The sequence below is a fragment of the Eptesicus fuscus genome, chromosome 8 (genome assembly GCF_027574615.1).
Source record: "Eptesicus fuscus isolate TK198812 chromosome 8, DD_ASM_mEF_20220401, whole genome shotgun sequence".
In the NCBI taxonomy this organism is placed as follows: Eukaryota; Metazoa; Chordata; class Mammalia; order Chiroptera; family Vespertilionidae; genus Eptesicus; species Eptesicus fuscus.
Window position 1 is genome coordinate 61498518 of NC_072480.1, and position 17774 is coordinate 61516291.

At 41.9% G+C, this 17774-nt stretch overlaps 2 protein-coding genes across 2 annotated transcripts in view; one reads left to right on the forward strand and one right to left on the reverse strand.

The window, feature by feature from the left end:
• UGGT2 (UDP-glucose glycoprotein glucosyltransferase 2) overlaps positions 1–739 on the reverse strand; it is a 164830-nt gene extending 164091 nt beyond the window's left edge. The window contains exon 1 of the mRNA XM_054719890.1: positions 536–739. Coding sequence (XP_054575865.1) covers positions 536–690 — 155 coding nt within the window. The 5' untranslated portion in view covers positions 691–739. The remainder of the gene's footprint in view (positions 1–535) is intronic.
• The window catches only part of LOC129149972 (translation initiation factor IF-2-like), a 43012-nt gene continuing 25926 nt past the window's right edge, over positions 689–17774 (forward strand). The window contains exon 1 of the mRNA XM_054719932.1: positions 689–856. Coding sequence (XP_054575907.1) covers positions 689–856 — 168 coding nt within the window. The remainder of the gene's footprint in view (positions 857–17774) is intronic.

The window sequence follows — 17774 nt, forward strand, 5'->3', positions numbered from 1 at the left end:
GCTTACTGGAATACTAAGAGCAAAACTGAATAGCAACCAGTTTTGTTTCTGCACAGTAAATGACACCTTGCGAACTAATCCCAGGGGAGGAGATTCGGAAAGAATAACGTGGGAAGCGGTCTTGTGCACAGGAAGCCCACCTGGGTGCTGCGGCTGGGTTTCCTAAAAACAACTGCCCGCGTTAACTGAAGGGCTTGCAGTACATGCTACACTCCACCATCCACTCTTCTTCTCTTTTTCCCTTTCGCAAATGTTAAGACATTCCAAACGCATGAAACAAAAATCCCGACGTTTTTAAAATTCGCGGGCGAGGCAAAGTAGGAACTGCGGGTGGGGGGCGGGGGGAAGGAATTGCAAATGATGCTGCGCCGGGTAGCGGGGAGGAGGTGATGCTCCGAGGGGCTCAGAGGGCCAAGCACCAGCGCGCCCGGAGCGGCGGTGCCAGGGCGGCTCCGAGAAGCCGTCAGGCCCCAGCGCCCCCGGCCCCGCCGGTCCTCCCTCCGCGCGGGCGCCGCGCGGGCCCAGCCGCACCCACCTGGCTTCCAGCAGCAGCGGGGTCTCGGGCCACTTGGCGGCCAAGTGAGCCGTCACCGCCTTGGACGCGGAGGCCGTCCCGGAGCGGAGCAGCGGGAGCCACAGCATCGCGTAGCCCAGGAGCAGCAGCGGCACCGCGCCGGCCGCCTTCCCCATGACGCGGAGAGGGACGCGCGAGCCGCTCGAACCCGGAGCCGAAAGCCCGCAGCCGCCACGCTACGGCCGGCTCCTCCCGGCGCGCCGGCGCCCACTTCCGGTGGGGGGAGCTCGCGTCCGTTACTCGGGCCCGGGCCTGGCGGGTGCGGGGCGCATGCGCGGCCGGGTATCCCGGGGGGGGGGGGGGGGGGGCTGACTCCGAGGGTCGCGGGCCACGTACGTGTTGGCGGTGCTGGAATGTGGAGCCGCTTGGCTGATGCTCAGGCGGGTCCGTGACGGGTCCCCCGACAGAAGACAGGCTGTGGGACACGAGGCGGGGAGACTGGCTCCCCGAGACCGAACTGGGATTCCGGCCAACTCAGGCTGGCTGGAAATGCCAAAATCTGGAGCCAGCGTGGATATTATCCACATTTACACATGCGGAAAAGCAGGCCTATCGAAATTCAAGCACCTACCTCGCGGTTTCTCAAATTTCATTGCAGATTGGAGTCACCTGGTAGGGCTTCTAGAAAGCTGCAAACCCATACCACACCACGCACTATTGCCAAGTGATTCTCTGGGATTGAGATTTGAGCATCAATAGTATTTAACACTCCCCCGCCACTCCTCCAGTGATTGGAGTGCTGTAATCATGTTGGAAAACCAGTGACATAACTGAGAGGGTTTGTTGAAACACAGGGTGCTGGGCCTCGTTTCAGTGTCTCTGATTCAGTAGGTCTGGTGTGCGGGTCTCAGAATTTGCATTTCACGTCTAATAAGTTTCCAGGAGGTGCTGAACCTGATGACTGGGGTCCATGCTTCTAGCCTTTGTACTCAAAAGTAGTCCACAGACCAGCAGCGTCAGCATCACCCGTAACCTCGTTAGAAATGCAGAATCTCAGGTCCCACCCCAGACCTACTGAATCTGAATCCCCAGCTGAACAGGAACCCCAGGTGATAGTTGTGCGCATTAAAGTTGGAGAAGAGGGACAGGTGAAATGCATAGAAAACTGATAGTTGCTTTTGTTATTATCAGCCCAAATTACACATACTGTGATTGAGTCTTTTTAAAAAATATATATTTTTTATTGATTTCAGAGAGGACTGGAGGAGAGAGAGACAGAAACATCAATGATGAGAGAGAATCATGGATCGACTGCCTCCTGCACGCCCCACACTGGGGATCAAGCCCACAACCCAGGCATGTGCCCTGACTGAAATCAAACCGTGACCTCCTGGTTCAGAGCTTGATGCTCAACCACTGAGAAACTCCAGCAGGGCTGTGATTAAGTCTTGATTTCAATCGAGGACTGGCTGACCTCAAAGCTCATGCATTATATTACATCAGTTTCAAAGACAAAACTTGCAACAGAGTTAACTGGTTTTCTAGTACATATGATTCATCAAGCAAAGTACTTGAGGTTTTTTGTTTTGTTTTATTTATTTTTTAAATATATCTTTATTGATTTCAGAGAGGCAGGGAGAGGGAAAGAGAGAAAGAAATGTCAATGATGAGAATCATTGATTGGCTGCCTCCTGCACGTCCCCTACGGGGATCAAGCCTGCAACCCAGGCATGTGCCCTTGACTGGAATTGAACCTGAGACCCTTCAGTCCGAAGGCTGATGCTCTACTAGTATCCACTGAGCCAAACCAGCTAGGGCTTTTTTTTTTTTTTTTTAACTGAGTGGAGGTGAAGCCTCAATATTCTGGCTTCTAGTCAGGAATGATTCTTTTCCTATTCAGAAGATAGTAAACTTATTATAAATATTAAAATACATGGTAAAGAGAAGCAGCAGCTGGGAAAAATCATTTAGGGGGTGTACTGATCCATCGCCCTCCCTCCCCCCCCCCCCCCGTTATTTCCCTGCCCCATAGGAGATTGATCTCTCGAAGCTGCCAAAACGTTTGCACTTCACTTTTACATTTCCTCTGATGTGCTTAGAATATACCTTTCCTTAGAAGACCTTGCTCTGGAAATTCTAGTCAGGTCTCACTTCCCAAGCTTAGCCTTCATTTTCTGACTTCTCCTACTTGGTATGATCTATCCCTCCTTTAAATTCTCATAAGCTCTTTATTTTAACTGTCAAATACCACTTATAATTCTCACTTTAGAATTTGAATACAGTACTTATTTACTTCTCTGACTAGAGATGGTGTATTCCCCAAGGGCTCATACCTTATTCATTTTTAGCATCCTTTGCAGAACCTAGCACAGTACATGTATTGGGGCTCAATAAATATTGAAGAGTCCTTGTTTTATGGATAGGTAGGCAGAAAGCTAAAGCAGATGAGAAAGGAGTTTCATTTCTATCCATAGAGCATAACAGAAAAATGTGTTATGAATTTTTCACAAGTATTTGCTTTAATTAATTCCTTATTTACACTTATTTTTGGACTTAATATTTTACTGAAATTTTGGGATGAAGGACCCAAAATGTTGACAGTGAATATAAATTTAGCATTTATCTGATGGGTTGCAAATCTTTAAGAAATGACTTTCCTATCAAAAGTCACATAAATAGCCCTGGCTGGTGTGGCTCAGTTGGTTGGAGCATCATCCTGTCTACCCAAGGGTCATGGGTTCAATTCCCAGTCAGAACACATACCCAGGTTGCTGGCTCAGTACCCAGTCAAGGTATATGGGAAGCAACCCATTGATGTTTTTCTCTCACATCAATGCTTCTCTTTCTCTCACACATTGACATTTCTTCCTCCCTCTTCCTCTCTTTCTGAATCAGTGGAAGCATATCCTTGGGTGTGGATTAAAAAAAACAAAAACAAAATGAAAGCAAAAACAAAAATGTCACACAAATGCACTATTTTTTAAAATTTTCATTTTAAAATCTAAATTTTTTTGTTAATCTTCACCTGAGGATATTTTTCCATTGATTTTTAGAGAGTGGAAGGGAGGGGAGAGACAGAGAGAAACATCAATGTGAAAGAGACATCGACTGGTTGCTGGATTGAGCCTGCAACCAAGGTACATGCCCTTAACTGGAAATCCAACACGGGACTCTTTAGTCGGTGGGCTGATGCTCTATTCACTGAGCCAAACCAGCTAGGGCATTATTAAAGGGCACTACTAAAACATAAGTTAACATATATTCCAGGATATTTGAATTTAGAATAGTGAGGAATGCTGTATTCCTCTTTTAAAGAGAATGAAATTAATTTAATCCAGGGTCAGTTATTTATGTAACTAGAGGCCCGATGCACGAAGATTCGTGCAAGAATGGGCCTTCCTTCCCCTGGTTGCCGGCACTGCCTTTGCTCTGGCCGGAGCCGCCTTTCCGTCTTCACTCACTGCCGAGAGGCCCGGAGCTGCTGGGGCAGTGCAGAACGCCTGCGTCATCACCATGGCAACAACATAAGCATCCCGCCCCAACCCTGGCCGCTAGACAAACTGTGTATGCAAATTAACCCGCCATCTTTGTTGGGTTAATTTGCATACTCACTCCTGGTTGGCTGGTGGGCGTTGCAAAGGTACAGTCAATTTGCATCTTACTCTTTTATTAGTATAGATTATCATACATTTTAGCTTACATAGTATTTTCCTAGAAGTCCAAGCGGGTTCGAAATATCACTAAAGTTGGACAACCCTGAGCTTGTTTCCTTATCTGCAGAACAAAAGAGAGTAGTAGGACTGGATGATATTTGAGGGTTAAGGGAGGTCATCAGGAGAGGATGTGAGGTTGATCTGAGAGGTGGACCTGGGCAATCAGAGGCTCCTTTCCCCCTATCCTGTCCCTGGAATATACTTTATATTCCACCCACATTTTCCACAGTAGTAGAGATTTTTGTTATTGAGACCATCTGGATTGAACCCCATTAAAGCCTCTATATAAACTAAGGTTCTGGGAGCAGGTGCAAAGATCTACTTATCTTACAGTTGCCCAAGATAAGCCTAGTACATTCGTTCTCTTGTTTATTAAACTTGCCACCCTTCTTTGGTCTCTCTTTGCCCACTGCGTACAGGTCCAGTTTCATATTTTACCAGGGGAACTTCAGAGGTTTTGAACCAACATTAAAGTCTCTTTTCTATGTGATTTCTATGAACAGATAGAAAAATTAAAATGCAAAACTTGAGTAACTCAGCAAAGGTCACTCAAGTTAGTGGAGCAGCAAAGCATTCTAACATTCATTATCAATAACCCTTGAGCACAGATTGGCTCTGAAGTGAATATAATTCAGGGACACAATTGTGCTTTAGTATTTTTTAGCAAAATGTTATTCAAAGTTATTCATATTGGGGTAATATGAATGAAAATTGATGATGATAGCAGTTTTCATTGTATGTGGAAGAAGTGATTAATGAGTGCTTTATAATAAGAACATTGTGTTTAATAGAATAAATCATCTTGAATTTTTTTAGGTACAGCACACACTAGGTTTATTTAATGAAAATAGTGGTGCTATGTGAAGATAAAGTTACTGCCAAATTATCATGTAATATAATAATACTTTAGTTTTCTCCACCTAAATAAACTCTTACAGCTGAAATGGCTTTTTAAAACTATCACTCTGTAGGGCTTCCTTACTGTAAGAAAGACTTCATTCTCACTTTTAATTTTGAATATATTATATACACAAAGGTGTCCTACTCTTCATTCCAGTTGAGAAGAATTTGTAGATTTATGTTAAAAATCTCTAGGCACAATTACACTAAAATCATACCCAAATGAGTAATGGATTAGTTTCATTTACTTTAGTGTCAGTAAATTTTTAGAATACATTTGTATATTTTATTTAAAATAGATTACAAATGCCTCACAAATATCTAACACCAGGTAAATTTGATGAAACTTTTGAGTATAGTTTATTACAGTGACTTTCAAATAGTAAATTAAGTGTGAAAGATATATAATTTTAAATCGATCATTTAGGACAGTGGTCGGCAAACTGCGGCTCGTGAGCCACATGCGGCTCTTTGGCCCCTTGAGTGTGGCTCTTCCACAAAATACCACGTGCGGGCGCGCACGTACAGTGTGATTGAAACTTCATGGCCCATGTGCAGAAGTCGGTTTTCGTCTCTCAAAAGAAATTTCAATAGTTGTACTGTTGATATTTGGCTCTGTTGACTAATGAGTTTGCCGACCACTGATTTAGGATAATATAAGAACTTGAAATCTAACAGCCTTACATATGTGGTCAGTATTTTATAATCATGCATTTATTTGTTTTGTTTCTTCAACAAAATGCATAAGATTGAAACCTGTGGGTGAAAGACAGACATGTTCTGCTTTTACATCTTCTAGTGGAGGTTAGTATGGTTTTGTGCAAACTCGCGAATTCATTAAAAGGGAAGGTGACTGTATCAGATATTAGGGAAAATACTGAGATGAATAAAATGGTTAATGTCTTCAAGGAGTTTACAGTGTAGTAAGGAAATAAAAACATATATCAGATAGAAGATAATAAAATTTGATGCAAGTCCAGAACAAGAAGACACATTTTTAAGAAATCGTATTGAACAAATAAATTGTCTTATTAAAATTATTTCCCATGTTTAAATCTAGGACTTTGTGAAGTGGCACAAATGCTTTTAGTCCCCAGGGAAGCATCTGAAAAGTACTGTCGTGACTATCAACAATAAAAATAGGCATTTGTGGAGCAGCTCTTTATATTTGTGTCATGAAACATGGTCTCAAACCCAAGTGACTGTTTCATGTAGTTGGGAAAGTAGGAGAGTACATAAAAAGTAAATTAAAATGCATTTTATGTGACAAGATCTAAAGGACTGGCACTTTACAATAAATATGACAGGAATTAAAGGAGAAGGCAATCTCAAGAAAAGCCTCAGAATAGATGGTGTGACTATGCTTTGAAGGAAGTATAGATGACATAGACCACAGCTCTGCCATTGTAACATTAATGCAGCCACAGGTGAACAAATGGACATGGATATATCCCCCAAAACTTTATTTATGAATACTGAATTCCTATTTTCATATGTCATAAAATCTTCTTCTTTTTTGCTTTTTTCTTCATTAAAAGAACATAAAGACTGTGTTTAACATATAAGCTATACATATTGGGCCATGGGCCACAGTATGCCAACCTCTGTTCTAGAGAAAGTTTTGCAGGAAACATATACAAGAAAGCTTATAAAATTGTTGTTTGTAATAACAAAAAAACTGGACACAGCTCAAAAGTCCATCGAAATAGAATGACAAAATAAATTGTGGTTTATTTGTAAAATGGAATACTAATCAGCAGTGACAATAAATGAGTCATAGCTATTAGATAAACATGGATGAATCCCCAAAACACAATGTCAGTTCAAATGAAGTCACAAAAGAACAAATATACTAAGACTGTTACACAGGGTGCAAATTGAGTTGTCCATCCTAATATATAAAAAAGCCAGGGGCCGTCATGACTGAAACAACCCGATGGATGACTGAACAGCAGGCTGTGTGGGGCGACCAGGTCGGCAGGGGGGGGCAGTTAGGGGGCGACCAGGCTGGTGGGGGGGCAGTTGGGGGCAACCAGGCAGGCAAGGAGGGCAGTTGGAGGCCACCAGGCCGGCAGGGTGGGGCAGTTAGGGGCAATCAGGCCAGGAGGCAGAGGCGGTTAAGGGTGATCAGGCTGGCAGGGGGGCAGTTAGGGGCAATCAGGCAGGCAGGCAGGTGAGCAGTTAGGAGCCAGCGGTCCCAGATTGTGAGAGAAATGTCTGACTGCTGGTTTAGGCCCAATCCCCAGGAGTTGGACATTCCCCGAGGGGTCCCAGATTGGAGAGGGTGCAGGCTGGGCTGAGGGGACCCTCCCTCATGCACGAATTTTGTGCACCGGGCCTCTAATATTTAATAAACTTCCTTAAAACTCTTAGCAAATGACTTCCTCTGAAATCTCCGCCACCTGGCCACCCCTTGCACAATGTGATTTTATAGCTGGGCACATTTTCCTTGTTTCTACCAACAAAATTGGGATTCTGTTACTAAGGAATTAGGGAGTGATGTGATTTATGTAGACAACTGGCTGTGATTGCTATACCATGTATCCTTTCTACTTTCAGAAAAAAAGTTTTGAGGCAATAAATTAGCTTGGAAATTAGAGGGAGTGAGATTCTAAAAGTAAGCGGAAAATTTGTAAGCCAATATCAGAAAATGGACAGTCTGCCATAAGTAGTCTTCTTCTAGCCTAATATATCAAAATCTGTGTTTTATTGGTTGAAGACTCTTTTGAAGGTCAAGTAGCAGTGAGTTAAAAAAAAACACCCTTTATTTAAAAATACTATAATTCAAAAGTAACAAAATATCAAAATTTAGTGTTGATCGTTATCTTGAACTGTTATATTTGCAGCTGTAAGTGCTAAAAATCACTTTGTCTAAAATTAGTTGTATCAAGTATCATGAGCCAAAAAATTTTACGTCATTTTGTAATTTTGGTTTAACAGTTTCCTGACCCAGCAACTGATCTTAATATAATCAAATAACAATTTGTTTCATTTCAAACCCAAAACTTGATCAGTCTTGCCTAGCTAAGAGAAATTCCTTCTTCCCATTTACCTTCTCATCTGCTCCTGATCGTATATTTCAACTCTAGACTTAGGAAGGAGAAATTCTGAAAGACAGAAGCATGGAGGCAGTTTAAGTAGCACATCAAATAGGAAATTCGTTTTTGTGTATATTGTTTCAGATGGAGATATTATTAAAGGGGGCAGAGAGATGGAGGGAAGTAAGAGGAGGTTTTATAATGTTAGCAGATTTAGTCAACCTTTTTATTTATTTTCATTTTTGTCTCCATTCCACTTTGGGCTCAGTATCTTTTTTGTTTTCTCTTCCCTCTTTTTATTTCCCCTTCCATTGTTAATCTGATACCATTTATTTTTAATTTAGTATGAGTGCATTTCTGAACCTAAGCTAGAGTTGCCAGAGTACCTTCTGAAAGAGCTGTTTGGTCTGCTCAAAGGCCATTCACTAGTCCCAGCTGTAACCACACTGGGAGAAAAAGGGAGCCGGAGCACATCCTGAGAGGGCACAGGTTATTCTGCTTAACAGGGTCCCTGCATTATCCATCCTCGGCTTCTATAATACTTTCCCTTGTATTTCAGGCTTTTTTCTTCGCACCAGTATCTTCAGCTCAGATGTCCTGCTTTCTCTTCCCAAACTGTATAACCACCCCCTAGACTAGCTCTTTGTTCTCATGCCTCTGGGACTTTTTTATTTTGAATCATTTGGCACCCAAAATATCTGGGGCTGAACCTTCTACAGATAGGTGAGATGAATATGAAAATACTTCTTAGAAACAGCTTAGAGGTGGGCTAGGCCATTATGCCTGCCTGAAGAACATCAGTCATTTGGGGCCAAATTTCCTGACATTTGGCTACTGAGGGGTTGGATTCAGGATTTAGGTATTTCAGTGCATTATGTTAATATTTTAACATGTGATTATAATAATGAATATTAAAATGCCAATGTACACACTTTATAGATACTCAGAAAACAACAGAGAATATAGAAACTCTAAGAACATTGACATGGACTAGGTGAACTTCTCACTATTTTTTATTTCATTGTGATGTATCATAAAACCTCTCTATAAAACTACATTAAATAAAATATATACATATAAAGAGGTAATATGCAAATTAGGCCAGGATGCCATAATGGTCATGACCAGCTCAGGAGGAGGGGCCTGGCGCAGGCCCAGAGCCTGAGAGAACAACAGACAGGGGTGGCCCACACCCGACCCCAGAGCCAGAGAGAACAACACGCAGGCGGGCCGGCTGTGGCACTGGGGTGCTGGGGCTGGAGCAACAGAGACACAAACCTGCAGGGGGGTGCTGACCTCCAACCCAGCCCCGTGGCTGCGGCTGGGGGCCGGGTTCCATTCTGATCAAGGGCATGTACCTAGGTTGCAGGCTCCTCCCTGGCCAGGGCCCAGGTCAGTGTTCATGCAGGAGGCAACCAATCGAAGTGTGCCTTTCACACTGATGTTGCTCTCTATCTTTCTCTCTCTCTTCCACGCTCTCTAAAAATCAATGGGAAAATATCCTCATGTGAGGATTAAAAAAAAGAAAGAAATGCCATATCCTATGAAAGAAACATCTTCAAAGTGTCAAAGAAAATTGTCATTTTTTCATGGTGAAGGGACTGGAGTTCGTGTTGATGAAAACATCTTGATGGCCGCTGCAGCTGGCAGTGGCAGCAGCAGCAGGGTGATGGGGGTGGCGCCATCTCCTGATCAGCCCGGTTACCTCCTGTAGAGGGAGGCCATACTGTGGCTTAGGCCCGCTCCCAGGGGGAGCGGGCCTAAGCCGTCAGTAGGACATCCCCTGAGGGCTCCCAGACTGTGAGAGGGGGCAGGCTGGGCTGAGGGACCACCCCCAGTGCACGAATTTCATGCACCAGGCCTCTAGTAATGTATATAAAATGCTTTGTGCATACCTAGTCCATGGTAGGCACTAAAAATGCAACTATATAATTAATTACATTATTGTATTCTATATTTATAATATATAAATATTTCATATTAAAATTAATATTTAAATTATTAATAGGTGCTTTATGAGATCATATAAGTTTCTCATTCTCAGTGTTTACATAACAGAGTTTTCTATTCAGACATTTCCCAAACTGGTGGGAACATTAGTGTGGATTTTTATTAAATCCTACTGAGAGCTGTATGTCATATCTTCACCTAAAATTTATGTTCTAAGATCCTATAATTCAAAATGTCAGAATAATTTATGCCATTGATTCAGAAGATGTCTCTTTGCCTACTGGTTTCTCGACTGTTTTGTCTGGATTTATATTTAAGCATTTGGCTTTCATTTTTATCTCTATTTCAGCCAGGCTGGAAGAGTTGAATAGTGATACCAGCTGGCATTGAGTTGAGCCTGTATCAGCATATTGATGTTCCTGCATCAGCATATTGATGCGAGTGACACCAAAATGTCTCTCTGTCTCACTAAACTGCCTCTCATTGCATTAAACAAGTGTGGTGACAAAAGAGAGCTGACAGGAATTATCCCCTAGGGTGGATGAACTGTTGCCCATTGGAAGAGAGACTGTTTCATAGTGAGGTGGTACATTATCACAATGACATGAAACAAATCCATAGTATCCCAACTCTCCATAATGAATAAGAATGAGTATGTGACTTTTTGCTGGTCATTGATGATCACCTATTGTGATCAGAACACTTTTGGCTCTGAGTGTGATTGAAAACAAAACTCAACATAATGAAGAGGTTTATAAAATACTGAAGCTATTGGTCAATCCTGATATGAAGATAACTGGCTAATCAATTATATTTTATGTAATTAACTTTTTAATTGAACAATATATATATACATATATATATATATACTATATATATATCTCGTGCCTGGTGCACGAATTTGTGCATGGGTAGGGCCCCTTGGCCTGGCTGGTGATTGGGGCTGATGCGGGCGGGGAGGGGGGGGGTTGCGTGGCTGGTGAGGGGGAGGGACTGTGGGAGGTTGGCTGTGGGAGCTCACTGACCACCAGGGGGCAGCTCCTGCATTAAACATCTGCCCACTGGTGGTCAGTGTGCGTCATAGCAACTGGTCAACTGGTTGTTCGGTCGTTCAGTTGTGTGGTCACTTAGGCTTTTTACATATATAGATATGTTTCAAAAGTGCCTGTATCATACTTATACAGCTCAGTGAATTTTCATACATTTATCACACTCATGTAACATTCACCAGGATAAAGAAATAGTACACATTGGCAGTATCCCTCATAACAGTTGGCTACTGAGGCATTGGATTCAGAATTTAGCATTATCCTATCTAATAAAACAGTAATATGCAAATCATCACTCTGCTACACTCACCAGCCACGCCCACCAGCCACGCCCACCAGCCATGCCCACCAGCCAATCAGAAAGAGAATATGCAAATACACCCAAACAAGATGGCTGCAGCCTCAGAGAATGGCCATGGTTGGAACTGGGTGATTAGAGCTGAAGATCAGAGGGGAAGATTGGAGCCAGCTGGGGTCCCCCACAAGCGATCAGAGCCAGCTGAGGTCCCCTGCAGGCGATTGGAGCCAGCTGGGGGTCCCTGCCCAGGGCCCGAGCCTCAAACAGAGGCGTTAGGCCTTGGCTGCGGGTGGAGCTGGGCCATTGGAACCAGCTGGTGTTCCAATGTGGTGATTGGAGCCAGCTGGGGGTCTATGACCAGGGCCCAAGCCTCAGCCAGAGGCTTGCAGCCTTGGCTGGGGTGGAGCCCAGTGATAGGAGACAGCTGGGGGTCTCTGCCCAGAGCCCAAGCCTTGGCCAGAGGCTTGCAGCCTTGGCCATGGGTGGAGCCGGGCGATAGAGGTAGCTGGGGTCCCCTGTGGGCGATGGGAGCCAGCTGGGGGTCCCTGCGGGCGATTGGAACCAGCTGGGGGTCCCTGCTCAGGGCCCGAGCCTCAAACAGAGGCTTGAGGCCTTGGCCAGGGGTGGAGCCTGGCGATCGAGCCAGCTGGGGGTCCCCTGCCAAGGGCTGGAGGCTTTAGGCCTTGGCAGGGCGGGAGCCAGAGATCTGAGGAGATAGGTGTGAACTACAGAGGAAATACCTTTTCTGACCGTTCATTGGCTAAGCTCCCTGTATGCCACTGGTAATATTCTTAGTAACTTGGGTATAAGAATCCAAAAAGGTGATCTAGGGCTTTTCCACCACACTCCTGGGGGGAAAAACGAAGGTATGCTGCTGGAGGGCTAAGAAATGTCATAACCTGCCCTACACGGTTTGGCTCAGTGGATAATGCCTAGGTTTGCCAACTGCAGAGTCCAGGTTACATTCTGATCAAGGGCATGTACCTAAGTTGCAGGCTCCTCCCTGGCTGGGGCCCAGGTCAGAGCTCATGCAGGAGGCAACCAATCAAAGTATTCCTCTCACTTTGATGTTTCTCTTTGTCTTTCCCTTTCTCTTTCCCATTCTCTAAAAGTCAATGGAAACATATACTCAGGTGAGGATAAAAAAAAAAAAGAAAGAAAGAAATGTCATATTCTATGAAAGACACATCTTGAAAATGCCTAAAGAAAGTTGTCATTTTTTCTTGGTGAAGGGACTGGAGTCCGTGTTGATGAAAACACCTTGGTGGCTGCGGTGACTGGCAGTGGCTCCAGCAGTGGGGTGATGGGGCTGGTGCCTTTCCCTGATCAACCTGGTTGTCTCTCACAAAGGGAGGCCAGACTGCGGCTTAGGCCCGCTCCTTATGGGAAGCGGGCCTAAGCCGTCAGTAGGACATCCCCTGAGGGCTCCCAGTATGTGAGAGGGGGCAGGCTGGGCTGAGGAGACCCCCCCTCCCCCCGCCTAGTGCACGAATTTCATGCACCGGGCCCCTAGTTAAAGAAATAATGATATAAGTGTTGATCCGCAGGACTCTGGCTTGGGCAAAGAATAGTGTTGACATTAATTGAGCTAGGAGAATTGATGAATTTTGGACATGTTGAGCTTGCCAAACTTGCGAGGAATCCAAATAGAGATAGATTATAGTTGGATATATGCAGCTGGGTTCAAAACATGGATATTTTTGAAGAAGAAGATTAAAATATAACAGGCATTTCAAAGCATTCTGGAAAGTTTAGAATGCTCCATAGACTACTATTAGTTATTATTTTTTGTTGACTAAGTTTTAAAAGGCCCTGATAGTGACAGTCCATGATTAATTGCTGGAACAGAAATATCTTTGTAGTAAAAGAAGACATCAGCATTTTGTCACTGTTAACAATGGCATTGTGCCAGTTTCAAAAGCCATATCAGCCAGTGTTCATCAGAAATTATTTACCTAAATTCTAACTATGAGGCAATTCAATTCTGTAAGACAGAAATGTTAATTTATTCTTTAAAATTGGTTTCTACCAATTGTAGCACTACAAAAATGCCCTTAGTTGGCTCAACAATTGGTTGAAACTGAGGATTATCCTACAATCCAATGTGAAAAGCCCTGTTATCAAGACAAGTTCTTTGCTATGTCACAGAAGACTAGGAATAGAACATTTTCAGCTCCTTCATTTTCTGATCCCTCTGATTCACCTGGGAGCCAGGGGAACACCAGTGAGAAAGTAGCGTAGTGCTTGAGTTTGAAGTTCTTGAACCACATACAAAAGCTCTGTAAGGATATCACTGGGTGTTTTAAGCAACTACCACATCTTTAAAGCTCCTGAAGAGATTATTCTTGCTCTTGAAAGAAAGTCTTGCCCCTTGATGACCTAATCAGACAAGGTAGAACAACCTAAATGTCCACCAACAAATGAATGGATAAAGAAAATACACAGAGAGAAATAGTATTCAGCTATGAGAAAGAAAAAAAAAATTCCATTTTCGATAACACGGATAAAACTTGAGGGCATTATGCTAAGTTAAATAAGCCAGACAGAGAAAGACAAATACTGTGTGGTATCATGTGTATGTGGAATATAAACAAAACAAAATAAAATACTCACAGAAATAGAAAAGTGGTTGCCTGGAGCTGGGGGTTTGAGGAAACAGAAAAAGTTGGTAAAAGGATATAAACTTTCAGCTACAAGATTGAATAAAGTCTGAGGATCTAATATATGACATGGTGACTATACTTAATAACACTGCATTGTATAATTTTCTAGGAGAGTAGAACTTAAATGTCCTCACACACATAAATGATAAGTATGTGAAAATTTCATTGGATGAAATTAAGTTAAGGAGATGGGGGGAATTTTTTTAATAATGTATATGTATAGCAAATCACTATGATATGCAACTTTAAATATCATATCATTTTGTAGGTCAATTACACCTCAATAAAACTGAAGTGAAAGAAAATAGAAGAAAAGGGGGGGGGAGAAAAAATAAGAGAACAAATTTGAAGAGAAATAATAAACTGGACAAGAGAAATAATTTATTCATTTCATCAGTTATAATACATATTCACCAGGCACCATGCTGAGTACTGGTGATACCAGTTATAAATATGATTCTTCTCTTAAGGTCCTTATAGATTAGTGGAAAGACAAACCTATAAATACTTATCATATAAAAGTATTGATTATGATAATGAAGATATAAGCAACACACAATAGAACAGGGAAAGAGTGCTCTTAATACTCCAAGTAAAAAGTACTTCATAGATAAAATAATATGAAACAGGAGTTGAGGGGTAAGTTGGAATTCAAATAGGCAGAAAAAGCTTGAAGAGGCTCCTACTAGCCAAATTTCTGATAACTGAAATAAAAGATGTCAGTAATTAATTATAGTACATTGAATAAAATTATCCTGAGATCCATAGTGATACTCAAGAAAAAAATGAGGGGAGAAAGGATAGGGGTGGAGGTGGTAGGAGAAGGAAAGCTAATAAATGAAAAGGAATGATAAAATATCAGAAAATGATCATTTGAAACCTCCAATGTAATACTTGATTCAGACAGGTAGGGAATTGGCCTCTGTGATCCATCACCAGTATAGTCAACTTTTAATGGAAATGGTTACTGAATTTCCCCAGGACAAACAAAATGTAGGGAGGATGGATGAGGATAGAAGAACAAAGAAGTGTGTACTTGAGCTAGCATCATGGTGGGAACCACCCCTCTCCCCCCAGCACCCACCTCAACTAGATAGTGGGAGGTGGAGACAACTAGAAAAGGCCTCAGCCCATTAAAAACAAACAAACAAACAAAAAAAACAATAGGAGAAAATAAGACCTAGGCAACGTATGAGGACACTATTAACCCCATAGTATCAGCTAATGAGGAACTGGAGAAGGGACTCTCGCACCTCAGGGGGATAAATGGGTTGTGGTCACTACTCCACGTGTGCCTGTACAACTGGATACCCGCTCTTGAGAACCTATTAAAAGTCTCATTTTCGCCAGACTTCTGTCTCCGAGTCCATTATTTGAATTCAGACAGGTGAGCATTTCTCACAGACATGACTCGTGCGTGAATAGGTGCTAAAACCATTGGGTAAAATGATTTTGGAGAATGTTATATTTTAACAGTGTGAAAATATCACCACAGAGTTCATTGATTAATTACAAAGGGAAAATTTTATGTTTACAGCAGGGTAATCTGGGTATACTGCCTAAACTGAGTGATCAAATTTACCATCTCATAGAGTGAGACCAAGTGATGTCATGTGCCTTCTGATGAAGTAGAGGTACACGATATCACTTATGAAGTATTTTTGGCCAAAATGTTAAACCTGAATATTTTCAAATCTCCAAACCTAACTCACAGTTTACAAAAAATACAAGGAAGAGGGGAACAAGTTGAACAACATTGAAAGAAAGAAACACATTCAGGACATGTGAGCACTCTATATTACAACTAGCCCAGTTTTTAGAAATTAATGTTTTATGGGGCAAAATGGTGGGAGCTGTAAAAGATTCAAGAGACACAACAAAATGCAATGTGTGAGCCCTGACTGGATTCCAGTTTGAAAAAACAAATATCTATCAAGAACAATTTGGGGGAAATTTGAATATAAACTGGCTATTATATTGTAGAATTGTTAATTTTCTTAGATCTGATAAGTAAACTATGGTTATATAGGTGAACAGACTTCTTATTCTTCTGAGATACATGAAATTTAAAATGTCTATGACCCATTTTCAAATGATTCAACAAAAAAGTGTATATATTTGGCAACATGTTAAAATAGTTAAAACTAAATGAAAGATTTATAGGATTTAATTGTACTATTATTTCAATTGTTTTGCATTTCTGTCTCATGATGTTTATAGGTTATTTCCTAAATTCTATTTGCACAATTTAATTTTCCTACACAGGCATACTTAATGTTCTTAATATGATACTATGAGTGCACTCATAGCATGATGACAATGTATTGGGGCTCTGGGATAAGTTCTTTTGTCTCTGTTTCTAAATTCCATGAACAGGTTCTTTGTTCTTTTCACTTTGCTGTCCCCAGGACCTGGAACACTGACTGGCCCACAGAGAGTGCTCAAATAATAGTTTTAAAACAAATTTTTATTTTAAAAAAATTTCAGACTTACAAAAACATTGCAAAAAACAATACAGAGTTCTATTTACCCTCACCATTATCTCCAAATGTTAACCTCTTACATAACCATAGCACAATGATTCAAACCAGGTAATAACATTGAAAAATGCACAATCTACATCAAGTAATACTTCTTGAATGAATAAATTTATAGAATAGGCAAAATAATACTTGCTATCTCAAGCACACGACCCTTAGTAAGTGTTTTCTCTCACTTATATTAAACTAGAGGCCCAGTGCATGAAATTTGTACACTGGTAGGGTCCCTAGCAGCTGCCGGCTGCCAGCCAGGGCCTCCCTCCCTTCCCCCGGCTGCCTGCCCCCTGGTCGAACTCTCTGGAGAACTCCGAGGGGACAATTTGCATACTATACTTTTATTATATAGGATAGCAGCGTTCTGATTATTTCTTTTTAAAAAATTCTTTATTGTTGAAAGTTCATTCTGATTGTTTCTGTCCTTCTAAAGTTTATAGAAGGGACATAGGGACAACAATCTGGTTAGAAGGAGAACTACAGGACTTAAAGTTGTATTTATATAGCAACCAATATTTTTATTTAGCTTTTAGTTTATTTGACATGGCTGTCATGCCTATCCTGCCAAATTGTTCAGGTCTTGGATCACTCCAGATTTAGGCATAAATCACCTATATTATGTGCTGCAAGAGTTCATTCATTCAACATTTATTGAACCTGAACTTCAAAGCCCGAGCTAACTCATGAGGATTCAATGATAAATTAACCAACCAACCAAATATACAAACAAACAAATAACCCAACCAAACAAAAAATAAATACAAAATTCGCTCCCTTTAAGGAATTCAGGGGCCAGGGCTTCCTGTGTCAAACCTACGGCTTGCTTCCTGATTTTACTGCCCCAGACTCTTGATAACTGCCTGCTCTCTGTGGCCTGATATCAGATATTTTTGGACCTTAGGTAAGTGTGAATGTTGTGCTGTATTACTATGACAAGGTGGTTTTAAGTCTCTCTGAGAGCTGCCTAATATTGTCTGAGCCCATTCCAGGCTCCAAGCCTGTGTAACAATGTGTGACAGCAGGATGCTTAACATATTACCATAGAATAGTGTCTCTTAACAGGCATCCTTAGACTTTCTATTCTTATTGTTGGAGATAGTTCTTTTCTTAACTTT